General features: G+C 49.8%; 1 protein-coding gene across 1 annotated transcript in view; it reads right to left on the reverse strand.

Moving 5' to 3' along the window:
• Window positions 1-12,955, reverse strand: part of LOC140722011 (uncharacterized) — a 156,617-nt gene that overhangs the window by 78,845 nt on the left and 64,817 nt on the right. The window contains 5 exon segments of the mRNA XM_073036825.1: window positions 6,511-7,203; window positions 8,832-8,955; window positions 9,085-9,152; window positions 11,334-11,390; window positions 12,671-12,693. Coding sequence (XP_072892926.1) covers window positions 6,511-7,203; window positions 8,832-8,955; window positions 9,085-9,152; window positions 11,334-11,390; window positions 12,671-12,693 — 965 coding nt within the window.

Below are 12,955 nucleotides of genomic sequence, written 5' to 3' on the forward strand. Positions count from 1 at the left end.
AGCCTCCCACCCTGCTCTCATGACTACATCCCTCCCCCACCTGAAACCACCATGATGGGCTTCAGAGCTGAACAGGTGAGAAGACATCTGAAACCTCTCCACCCACAAGCAAGGCTGCAGGCCTGGATGGTGTCAGCCCCAGGGTGATCAAAGCCTGTGCCCCCCAGCTATTTGGGGTACTACACCATGTCTTCAACCTGAGCCTGAGTCTCCAGAGGGTTCCTGTGCTGTTGAAGCCGTCCTGCCTCGTCCCTGTACCGAAGGCACCGTGCCCCAGTGGCTCCAATGACTACAGACCGGTGGCATTGACCTCCCACATCATGAAGACCCTGGAGAGACTTGTTCTAGAGCAGCTCCGACCTATGGTTAGGCCACACTTAGACCCCCTCCAGTTTGCCTATCAGCCCCGACTAGGATTCGAGGAAGCCATCATGTACCTGCTGAACCGTGTCTACGCCCACCTGGACAAGCCGGCGAGCACTGTGATGCTCATGTCTTTTGACTTCTCCAGTGCGTTCAACACCATCCGCCCTGCTCTGCTGGGTGAGAAGCTGACAGTGATGCAGGTGGATGCTTCCCTGGTGTCATGGATTATTGATTACCTGACTGGCAGACCACAGTACGTGCGCTTGCAACTCCGTGTGTCAGACAGAGTGGTCAGCAGCACTGGGACTCCAAAGGGGACTATCCTGTCTCCCTTTCTCTTCACCATCTACACCTCGGACTTCAACTACTGCACAGAGTCTTGCCATCTTCAGAAGTTTTCTGATGACTCTGCCATAGTTGGATGCATCAGCAAGGGAGATCAGGCTGAGTGCAGGGTTACGGTGGGAAACTTTGTTACATGGTGCAAGCAGAATCATCTGCAGCTTAATGTGAAAAAGACTAAGGAGCTGGTGGTGGACCTGAGGAGGGCTAAGGCACCGGTGACCCCTGTTTCCATCCAAGGAGTCAGTGTGGACATGGTGGAGGATTACAAGTACCTGGGGATACGAATTGACAATAAACTGGACTGGTCAAAGAACACTGAGGTTGTCTACAAGAAGGGTCAGAGCCGTCTCTATTTCCTGAGGAGGCTGATGTCCTTTAACATCTGCCGGACGATGTTGAAGATGTTCTACGAGTCTGTAGTGGCCAGTGCTATCATGTTTGCTGTTGTGTGCTGGGGCAGCAGGCTGAAGGTAACAGACACCAACAGTCAACAAACTCATTTGTAAGGCCAGTGATGTTGTGGGGGTGGAACAGGACTCTCTGACGGTGGTGTCTGAAAAGAGGATGCTGTCCAAGTTGCATGCCATCTTGGACAATGTCTCCCATCCACTCCATAATGTACTGGTTAGGCACAGGAGTACATTCAGCCAGAGACTCATTTCACCGAGATGCATAGGAAGTCATTCCTGCCTGTGGCCATCAAACTTTACAATTCCTCCCTCGGAATGTCAGCCGATCTGAGCCAATAGGCTGGTCCTGGACTTATTTCCACTTGGCATAATTTACTTAGTATTATTTCATTACTTCTGGTTTTATTTTGCTATATTTCTACTCTATTCTTGGTTGGTGCAACTGTAACAAAAACCAATTTCCCTCGGGATCAATAATGTATGTCTGTCTATCTGTCTATATCACAAGATGCTGGAAGTAAAGAAGAAATAAAAAGTAGAATTGGTATTACCAAAACCAACTTCCAAAAAACGATTTTTACCAACAGACACAATTCTATGATAACACGGTTTAGGCTACTAAAATGTGACATCTGGTCAATCTTGCTGTATGCTTCAGAAACATGGACTGGAAACACCAGAACTCCAAAGAAACTTCGAAGCAACAGAAATGCGGTTTCTTAGAAGAATGCTGAAAATATCATATAAAGGTAGGGTAACTAATGAGATAATTCTCCAACGTGCCCATACAAAAAGCTCTTTAATAAGAACTTTAAGTGAGTGGAAACTTAAAATACTGCAAAATTAAATGGGACCAATTCCAAAGGGGGGTGGGGTGGGTGAGTCTGGGACTTTGTGAGGGAGCCCTAACTCCATCCTCCTCATTCCTCATTCCCCTTTTCCCTTCTCACTCCCCTCCCTCACACACTGTGTCTGTGTGTGAGAGACTGTCTGCGCAGTCGCACTCCATCAACGATGTGCTCTCCCCCCCAACACACTCGCACTCCTCTGTACACAACAATCCTCACCAGCTCAGAAGATCCAAAAATCTTATACACTCCCTCCTGCACCAACTCCTTAGCCATGTGTTAAACGGTATAATCTTCCGATTCCTGGCACGTGGCACAGATGACAGTCCTGAGATCACAGCCCTGGATGAGCTGCCCTTTAACTTAGCAGCTCACTCCCCGAACTCCCTTTGCAGAACCTCGTTACTCGACCAGACCATATATCAGAACCTTGCATGCAGGAGACCACATGCCATCCTGGAATCTCATTCTCACCCACAGGACGTCCTATCAGTTCCCTGAAGGAATGAATAACCTCTGACCACAGCTCGCCTCTTCTCCACCCTTCCCTCCTCAGTCTCAGAGCCAGACTAAGTGCCAGAGACCCTGTTGCTGTGACCTTCCTTTACTTGGTCATCCCCACCATCCCTGACTGTACCTAAAGTGATATCTGTGTTGTTCAGGGGGATGGACACAGGGGTAAACTGGTCTCGCTGTTTCCCACTTTACCCTTCCTGACTGTTACCCAGTTTCCTTTGCCGTGCTTCTTGGATGCAACTACATCTCAAATGTCCAACTTATCACCCCTTCAACCTCCCGAATGATCTGGAGTTCATCCAGTTTCAGCTGCAACTCCGTAATGTGGATTGTTTGGAACTGAAGCTGGATGCCCTTCTCACAGGTGTAGTTATCAGGGACACAGGAGGGACCCCTGCCTTCCCACATCCCGCAAGAGGAGCTTTCCATTAGCCTGCCTGACATCTCCACTGTTCTGAGCAAATGAAAAGGGGGCAAAAAAATTCTACCTTTGGCATGATTTTGCCTTCTCTGACTGAAGGCGCTCCTCACTGAAACCTAAAGAGGTAAAGCCGCAAAGTCTCCACTCTGACTCTGTCCACTCCAACAGTGACCGCTCCACTTGCTCCTGCCTGACTTGTTCTTGATAATCAACCCTAAATACAGATTGGCCACTGCTGAAAGCTCAAAAATAATCTGCCCTGAACCACTGCCTTTAATACTCGGTCGGTGAACCTGAGTGAATTACGTCCTCTCAAGCTTCTGATCTCTCCGATTCACGTTGGGTCAAAGCTTGGTTGGGGGACACAAGGATGAATGACTGACTGAAACCCATCCCACAGTCTGAGCAGGTGACCACCCTCACCACAGTGTGAACCCACCACTGTCTCTGCAGTGTGGATCAGCGTGTGAATGCCTTCCCACAGTCTGAGCAGGTGAACGGCCTTTCCCCAGTGTGAACAAACCGGTGTCTCTGCAGCATGGATGACTGAGTGAATCCCCTCCCACATTCAGAGCAGATGAACGGCCTTTCCCCAGTGTGAACAAACCGGTGTCTCTGCAGCATGGATGACTGAGTGAATCCCCTCCCACATTCGGAGCAAGTGAATGGCCTGTCCCACGCGTGGACTAACTGATGGGTCAGCAGAGAAGATGACTGGGAGAATCCCTTCCCACAGTCGGAGCAGGTGAACGGCCTGTCTCCAGTGTGAACTCGCTAGTGTGTCTGTAGCATGGATGACAGAGTGAATGCCTTCCCACAGTCAGAGCAGGTGAACGGCCTCTCCCCAGTGTGAAGCCGCTGGTGTTCCAGTAGGTGAGATGATCGACTGAATCTTGTCCCACATTCAGAGCAGCAGAACAGCTTCTCCCCAGTGTGAACTTGCTGGTGGGTGTCTCTGTAGCATGCATGACCGAGTGAAACCGTTCCCACAATCTGAGCAGGTGGACAGCCTCTCCCCAGTGTGAATTCGTTGATGCATTTTCAAGTCAGATGACTGTGTGAATTCTTTCCCACAGTCTGAGCAGCTGAATGGCTTCTCCCCAGTGTGAATTCTGTTGTGCTTCAAAAATGTAGATGACCGAGTGAATCCCTTCCCACATTCAGAGCAGCTGAATGGTTTCTCCCCAGTGTGAACTCGCTGCTGTGCCTTCAGTTGAGAAGACCAAGTGAATTTATTCCCACATTCAGAGCACGTGAAAGGCCTCTGCCTTGTGTGGACTAACTGGTGTCTCAGTAGGTGTGCTGACTGAGTGAATCCCTTCCCACAGTCTGAGCAGGTGAATGGCCTCTCCCCAGTGTGAACTCACTGTTGTCTCTGTAGTGTGGATGAGCGAGTGAATCCCTTCCCACAATCTGAGCAGGTGAATGGCCTCTCCCCGGTGTGAATCCGGTAGTGCTTCACAAGGGTGGATAACCGAGTGAATCCCTTCCCACAGTCTAAGCACGTGAATGGCCTCTCCCCAGTGTGAACTCGCTGTAGTCTCTGTAGTGTGGATGAGTGAGTGAATCTCTTCCCACAGTCGGAACAGGTGAATGGCCTCTCCCCAGTGTGAACTCACTGTTGTCTCTGTAGTGTGGATGAGCGAGTGAATCCCTTCCCACAGTCGGAACAGGTGAATGGCCTCTCCCCAGTGTGAACTCACTGTTGTCTCTGTAGTGTGGATGAGCGAGTGAATCCCTTCCCACAACCTGAGCAGGTGAACGGCCTCTCCCCGGTGTGAATCCGGTAGTGCTTCACAAGGGTGGGTAACCGAGTGAATCCCTTCCCACAGTCTAAGCACGTGAATGGCTTCTCCCCAGTGTGAACTCGCTGTTGTCTCTGTAGTGTGGATGAGTGAGTGAATCCCTTCCCACAGTCTGAGCACGTGAATGACCTCTCCCCAGTGTGAACTCGCTGTAGTCTCTGTAGTGTGGATGAGTGAGTGAATCCCTTCCCACAGTCTGAGCACGTGAATGACCTCTCCCCAGTGTGAACTCGCTGTAGTCTCTGTAGTGTGGATGAGTGAGTGAATCTCTTCCCACAGTCGGAACAGGTGAATGGCCTCTCCCCAGTCTGAACTCACTGTTGTCTCTGTAGTGTGGATGAGCGAGTGAATCCCTTCCCACAGTCGGAACAGGTGAATGGCCTCTCCCCAGTGTGAACTCGCTGCTGTGCCTTCAGTTGAGAAGACCAAGTGAATTTATTCCCACATTCAGAGCACGTGAAAGGCCTCTGCCTTGTGTGGACTAACTGGTGTCTCAGTAGGTGTGCTGACTGAGTGAATCCCTTCCCACAGTCTGAGCAGGTGAATGGCCTCTCCCCAGTGTGAACTCACTGTTGTCTCTGTAGTGTGGATGAGCGAGTGAATCCCTTCCCACAATCTGAGCAGGTGAATGGCCTCTCCCCGGTGTGAATCCGGTAGTGCTTCACAAGGGTGGATAACCGAGTGAATCCCTTCCCACAGTCTAAGCACGTGAATGGCCTCTCCCCAGTGTGAACTCGCTGTAGTCTCTGTAGTGTGGATGAGTGAGTGAATCTCTTCCCACAGTCGGAACAGGTGAATGGCCTCTCCCCAGTGTGAACTCACTGTTGTCTCTGTAGTGTGGATGAGCGAGTGAATCCCTTCCCACAGTCGGAACAGGTGAATGGCCTCTCCCCAGTGTGAACTCACTGTTGTCTCTGTAGTGTGGATGAGCGAGTGAATCCCTTCCCACAACCTGAGCAGGTGAACGGCCTCTCCCCGGTGTGAATCCGGTAGTGCTTCACAAGGGTGGGTAACCGAGTGAATCCCTTCCCACAGTCTAAGCACGTGAATGGCTTCTCCCCAGTGTGAACTCGCTGTTGTCTCTGTAGTGTGGATGAGTGAGTGAATCCCTTCCCACAGTCTGAGCACGTGAATGACCTCTCCCCAGTGTGAACTCGCTGTAGTCTCTGTAGTGTGGATGAGTGAGTGAATCCCTTCCCACAGTCTGAGCACGTGAATGACCTCTCCCCAGTGTGAACTCGCTGTAGTCTCTGTAGTGTGGATGAGTGAGTGAATCTCTTCCCACAGTCGGAACAGGTGAATGGCCTCTCCCCAGTCTGAACTCACTGTTGTCTCTGTAGTGTGGATGAGCGAGTGAATCCCTTCCCACAGTCGGAACAGGTGAATGGCCTCTCCCCAGTGTGAACTCACTGTTGTCTCTGTAGTGTGGATGAGCGAGTGAATCCCTTCCCACAACCTGAGCAGGTGAACGGCCTCTCCCCGGTGTGAATCCGGTAGTGCTTCGCAAGGGTGGGTAACCGAGTGAATCCCTTCCCACAGTCTAAGCACGTGAATGGCTTCTCCCCAGTGTGAACTCGCTGTTGTCTCTGTAGTGTGGATGAGTGAGTGAATCCCTTCCCACAGTCTGAGCACGTGAATGACCTCTCCCCAGTGTGAACTCGCTGTAGTCTCTGTAGTGTGGATGAGTGAGTGAATCCCTTCCCACAGTCGGAACAGATGAATGGCCTCTCCCCAGTGTGAACTCGCTGTTGTCTCTGTAGTGTGGATGAGCGAGTGAATCCCTTCCCACAACCTGAGCAGGTGAACGGCCTCTCCCCGGTGTGAACTCGCTGTTGTCTCTGTAGTGTGGATGAGCGAGTGAATCCCTTCCCACAACCTGAGCAGGTGAACGGCCTCTCCCCGGTGTGAATCCGGTAGTGCTTCACAAGGGTGGGTAACCGAGTGAATCCCTTCCCACAGTCTAAGCACGTGAATGGCTTCTCCCCAGTGTGAACTCGCTGTTGTCTCTGTAGTGTGGATGAGTGAGTGAATCCCTTCCCACAGTCTGAGCACGTGAATGACCTCTCCCCAGTGTGAACTCGCTGTAGTCTCTGTAGTGTGGATGAGTGAGTGAATCCCTTCCCACAGTCGGAACAGATGAATGGCCTCTCCCCAGTGTGAACTCGCTGTTGTCTCTGTAGTGTGGATGAGCGAGTGAATCCCTTCCCACAGTCGGAACAGGTGAATGGCCTCTCCCCAGTGTGAACTCGCTGTTGTCTCTGTAGTGTGGATGAGCGAGTGAATCCCTTCCCACAACCTGAGCAGGTGAACGGCCTCTCCCCGGTGTGAACTCGCTGTTGTCTCTGTAGTGTGGATGAGCGAGTGAATCCCTTCCCACAACCTGAGCAGGTGAACGGCCTCTCCCCGGTGTGAATCCGGTAGTGCTTCACAAGGGTGGATAACCGAGTGAATCCCTTCCCACAGTCTAAGCACGTGAATGGCTTCTCCCCAGTGTGAACTCGCTGTTGTCTCTGTAGTGTGGATGAGTGAGTGAATCCCTTCCCACAGTCTGAGCCCGTGAATGACCTCTCCCCAGTGTGAACTCGCTGTAGTCTCTGTAGTGTGGATGAGTGAGTGAATCACGTCCCACAGTCTGAGCACGTGAATGGCCTCTCCCCAGTGTGAACTCGCTGTTGTCTCTGTAGTGTGGATGAGCGAGTGAATCCCTTCCAATCGTCTGAGCAGGTGAACGGCATCTTCTCAGAATGAACTCGCTGGTGTTCGTTCAGTTGAGATGATTGAGTGAATCTTTTCCCACATTCAGAGCAGGTGAATGGCTGTGTGTGAACCTGCTGGTGTCACAGTTGAGTGTGTGAATGCCTTCCCACCGTCCGAGCAGGTCAATATCCCCTCACTGGTGTATTTTTGGATATATCTTCAGCCTCGATGATAGATTGAATTGCTTCCCACAGTCAGAACAGGTGGAGCATCTCTCTGTGCTGTGAACTTGCTTATGTATCTTCAGGCTGGATGACAGAGTAATTCCCCTCCCACACACAGAGTGGGTGAATGGCCTCTCGCCACTGTGAACTCACTGGAGTGTCCGCGGGTAGGCTGTGAGTGTGTTCTCAGCACCCCAGTTCCAGTGGATTTCACTGAGTTACAACAGAAAACTTCATTTCAGACACAAAATACATTTCCAGCCGGCATGAGATTAACTCTTCATCTCCAAGGATCGATAACAGATGTGTTGGTCTTGCAAAGAAAGTATTTCGTCACTTCTTATATATCTGGACACAGACAGCAAAATTGACATGTTGAGATTCCCATGCACAAGTGTTCTGCCATTTCAAACCTGTAAAAATATTTGAAAGGACATCAGTGGGTGAAGAACAATTATTCAGGTGAGGCTTTAGTCTGTCAGGAGCTCTGGCATCATAATGTTATGAAGTTCATCTCACGTTGGAGCTGAAGGGCTTGTACTGTGCTATAAATTTCTATATACTGCTACAAACTCCTCATCTTCTGACAAGGTATATATCAGGCATTCTAACTAACCAACAAATTCTCTGCCTGTATGAGAATAGGGGATTTCTGCCCTCAATTAACTTGTGAGTTGCCTCAATTTGACTCTGTCCATTTGATGTTATTTCAAGTTCTTGTCACGCCCCACAGCACTACAAAGAGCACTTGTTATTACATGTCTGATCCTGTCGATTTTCTAATGACTTTGATCCCCTCCCAACAAGCGCTTGACAGTGATGAACCCATCGATGGCAATGCCAACGAACATGAAGGGGATGGTAGTGGTTATTCTCATTGGAATGTGGTAATTTTGTGATGCGAAAGCCACAAGTCTCTTGTCATCGATGACAGAGGTGTTTCGTACCGTTATTTACCCAGAGAAAACAAAAGCTGATGGAAGGATTTTTTTTGCCAAACAGAACGAATTGACATTTTCACTGACTATAAGGTAGACACTTCATCGGAGATTAGCTGGGAAATATACTTTTGTTCCGAGTCCCTAATGCTTGGATTCACATCGTTGGAGTTCGGCAGTGTTTGGGGGATACATCCGCTCCAATTTCCTCCGACTGTACGAGGACAACGCCGATAGCGCTCCGCATGGCTGCCTCTTTACCCAGAAGCCCCCACGAACTAAAAACCGATCTATCCGCCATCCAAGGAAGGCCAGCGAAGGCGAGGCGCATGCGCCACAGAGATCGTGGCCGCGCCAACGGTCACCAGCCGAAATCTCCCTGGGGCTGAAAAAGACGGAAAAGACCGTGATCTGCCCAGGGGTGTAGGAGTAGTGCGGGCCGGGCTCACAGTAATTGTTCTTCAATCGCGGTTCAAACGCTGATGATTAATGCCCATCCGGAGCCGCCTCTTACCCGCGCCGATCCTCGTGAGCCTCTCGTCTACTGAGCGCATGCGCGATATCCAGGATCAGCTCAGTCCTCTACGCATGCGCATCAGATTCCGCGTTGCAATTTCTATCATTTTGGCAGCATCATTTAAAAACACACCAAGAAGTGTGCACACTTAACTCAAAATCAAATGTAGAATGAATAATAATGTACCAATTTTCAATAATAATATAGGAAATATTAAAGCAGAGACTATGATGTCTGAACTGTTGTATACGCTTACTCCGTAACAATCCTTCTGACAGCAGAGTTTATTCAAACAGATGATCCGCTGCTTGTTCAGTAGGTCATGCAGAGGATGTGCCAGATTGTCCATAATGAATAACAGTATGTTTCCTGACCTGCGCTCCACCACGTCAACCTTTTTGATGAGTTTGTTCAGTCTTTTTCCATCACCAAGTACCAATGCTGCTCCACCAACATAAGGCAGCAAAGAGGACGGCACTCTCTGCAACTGACTGGTAAATGATCTCCAACATCCTGCTACAGACAGTCCTCTGCGCTCCGACTCCCGCCCGTCTCTCATGCACCCAACTACCGCAGAGTTATCAGAGAACTTCTGCAAGTGGCCAGACTCAGAGTCGTACTGAAAGTCTGAGGTGTACACTGTGAACAGAAACGGAGACAGGACAGTCCCTTGTGGGGCTCCAGTGACACTCACTTCCACCTCAGGCAGAGAACCACCCAGCGGTACAAACTGGGAGTCTATCAGTCAGGTAGTCAGTGATCCAGGAGAGAGTGGATTTGTCTACGCCCATCCTTTGCAGCTTCTTGCTCAGAACGTGATTGGGTTGTATTGAAGGCGGAAGAGAAATAAAAAAAAATGTGGTGCTCACAATGCCACCAGCATTGTCCAGGTGTGAGCAAGCTCGCTTCAACAGGCAGACGGTGATATCATCCGCTCCCACAAGAAGCTGATTGGCTAACCGGAGAGTGTCCAATGAAGATCTCAACTGTGGCCCAGCACCGGCCACTCCAGCCCCTTCATCGCATCAGATGTTAGGGCAATTGGTCTGTAGTCATAAAGACCCGATTTAGTCGCCTCCTTGGGTAGAGGAACTAAGCAAGAAGTCTTCCACGGCACCAGTATCTTTTCCAGACTCAGACTCAAATTGTAAAGGTGCTACAAAATACCAGACCGGTGGCTCGCACTGCCCTTCAGTATCCTGGGGCTGATACCGTCTGGGCCAGAGTCTCTAGTCTCTCCAGCCCCTTCTCGGTCAATTATGGAAAACCCTGAACATCCTCTACATAGCACCATCCAGAGACAGAGAAGCAGTTTCAGCGACAGGTTACTATCGATACAATGCTCCTCAGACAGGATGAAGAGGTCAATACTCCCCAATGCCATTAGGCTTTACAATTCAACCGCCAGGACTTAAGAACTTTTTAAAAGCTATTATTAATGCTTTTTGAGATAGTGATTTAGATGCATATCATATTTTTTACTGAGTTAAGTATTGTATGTAATTAGTTTTGCTACAACAAGTATATGGGACATTGGAAAAAAAGTTGAATTTCCCCATGGGGATGAATAAAGTATCTATCTATCTATCTATCTATCTATCTATCTATCTATCTATCTATCTATCTATCTATCTATCTATGTTAGGGCAATTGGTCTGTAGTCATAAAGACCCGATTTAGTCGCCTCCTTGGGTAGAGGAACTAAGCAAGAAGTCTTCCACGGCACCAGTATCTTTTCCAGACTCAGACTCAAATTGTAAAGGTGCTACAAAATACCAGACCGGTGGCTCGCACTGCCCTTCAGTACCCTGGGGCTGATACCGTCTGGGCCAGAGTCTCTAGTCTCTCCAGCTGTCCGTTCAACCTGCCTCGACGGCAGGGAGGGTGTGTGGTCTTGGCCAGTGGGAGAGTGGACAGCAGTAGGTCCCCTGCTGAACCTGCTGAGAAAAACAAATCCACTTCATTGGCCCTGTCCAGGCAAGCCTCCGATCTTCCTTTCTTTAACCTTGAAGCCGGTGACCTGCTTCGTAGCCGACTACACGCCCGCTATGCTACCCTACTGGAGCTTGTACTCCAGCTTCCTCTTGTAGGGACCTTCAAACCTACCTCAGCCCTGCCCTCCGTTCACTCCGTTCTCGCCTCAGTGCTTGTCTTGTCTCCACACAGGGAGGCTCTCTTCTCCTTATTCAGAGGTTCTTTCGGGTCGCTGGTGATCCGGGGCTTGTGGCTGAGGAAGCAACATATACAGCCCTGGCTGGCAAGATGGCGTTCTCGCAGAATTTGATGCGGCCCAGGGGGATTCCCTTGGGAACATCACAAGAAGAGCATTTTTAGTTTTGGGTGCCTGTGTCCTCACCACTCTAGCAATATGGGTCTGTTGGATCATGCGATGTATCTTTCTCGGTAACCCCCCACCTCCGCTGTTCCAAAGCCTTCAGCTGATTTTAGCTTACACGATTTAATCACGTCTAAGCATTCTGTTCTGCCTGTTGCTTGATCATATATGAAGCACAATTATTACGATGCGAGAACCCTTTTTTTTACAGATGGATCAAAGGGTAATTTAACCGGAAAATTAGCTGTGATTGTTTTTGTGCCCGGATGATAGGTAACGATGAGGAAATGACTTACTGACCATTCACTGGCAGCCACAGCGGAACTGGTGGCCATCATCTTGGGCTGACAGTGGGTGGAGGAAAGTTTGTGCTGACGTGTGGCGATGTGAATGGGAAGCTGTATTGAAATGGCCGTCAGGAGATCCCGCCTGTGTTGGACAGAAGATAGGACCACGCCAAAGTGGTCTGCACGTCTCCCTTTTGGCAGCTCGTCCCACACCACTGATCTCCCTCCTGGTACTTCTCCTTGCTACCGAACAATTGCCACACATCCGCCCCTACACCTCCTCTCTCTCTCACTACCATTCAGGGTGTGTTTACACGTGAGGCCACACTTCACCAGCGAGTGTGTTAGTGTCACATACTGTATGCAGTGCTGCCGGTGGAGCCTGTGTTATATTGGCGAGATGCAGCGAAGATCGGGAGGTCGCTCCACAAACACCTTCACTCTGTTAGCCAGGAAAAGCCGTAAGTTCCCACTTTTGAAAGCGTATATGTTTCCACATGTAATTGGCAAAGATGCTTTGGATATCTAAAACAGCTTTCAAATTGACGAAACAGCCTTGAGGTGTATTTTGTTCCAAATAAAAAACATCACGATTGAGGGAAGTAACCTTTCTTTCCTGTGACCAGAAACAAGTTGTTATTTGAGACCAATACTGAGCTGAGCTGCACACACTGAATAAGTCCTGTGAATTTGGAGATTTGACAGACTTACCAGATGGGGACAAAATAGTCTGTGGAATCACAGATAATAGGCTCAGAGACAGACAGCTCCGTGAGGAGAATGACTTGACGTTGCCAAAGGCTGTGGATATGTGTTGGACTGTGACAAGGAACGGGGCAAACCCAGACGCAGGACACCGGCACGGAGATAGAGTCGGGATGCAGACGAGGGCGTGAGCGTGGCTGGGGCTGAACGGCAAACAGGAGGGTGAACGGAAAAGCAGCAGGCAGGCAAAACTTACCTTGACACAGGGCGTTGCTGGAGCTGAAGGGCAAACAGGAGACAGGCGGCAGGCAAAACTTAGCTTGACAGGAAGAGACAGAGTTACACGGGTAAACCTCGGCACTGAAGTAAAACTTAGAATGCACAATCCGAAGCGGCTGGGAACGTGAATTACCACACTGGCTGACACAGCGACCTGGCGATGAGCGGATGCAAAGCCGGGGTATTTACGCTGCAGGTTTAGATGAGAATCAGGTGTGTCGCAACAAGGGGAATTAGGAGAATATGGGGGATTAACGGTTGG

This window comes from Hemitrygon akajei, unplaced genomic scaffold (genome assembly GCF_048418815.1).
Source record: "Hemitrygon akajei unplaced genomic scaffold, sHemAka1.3 Scf000067, whole genome shotgun sequence".
NCBI classification, from domain to species: domain Eukaryota; kingdom Metazoa; phylum Chordata; class Chondrichthyes; order Myliobatiformes; family Dasyatidae; genus Hemitrygon; species Hemitrygon akajei.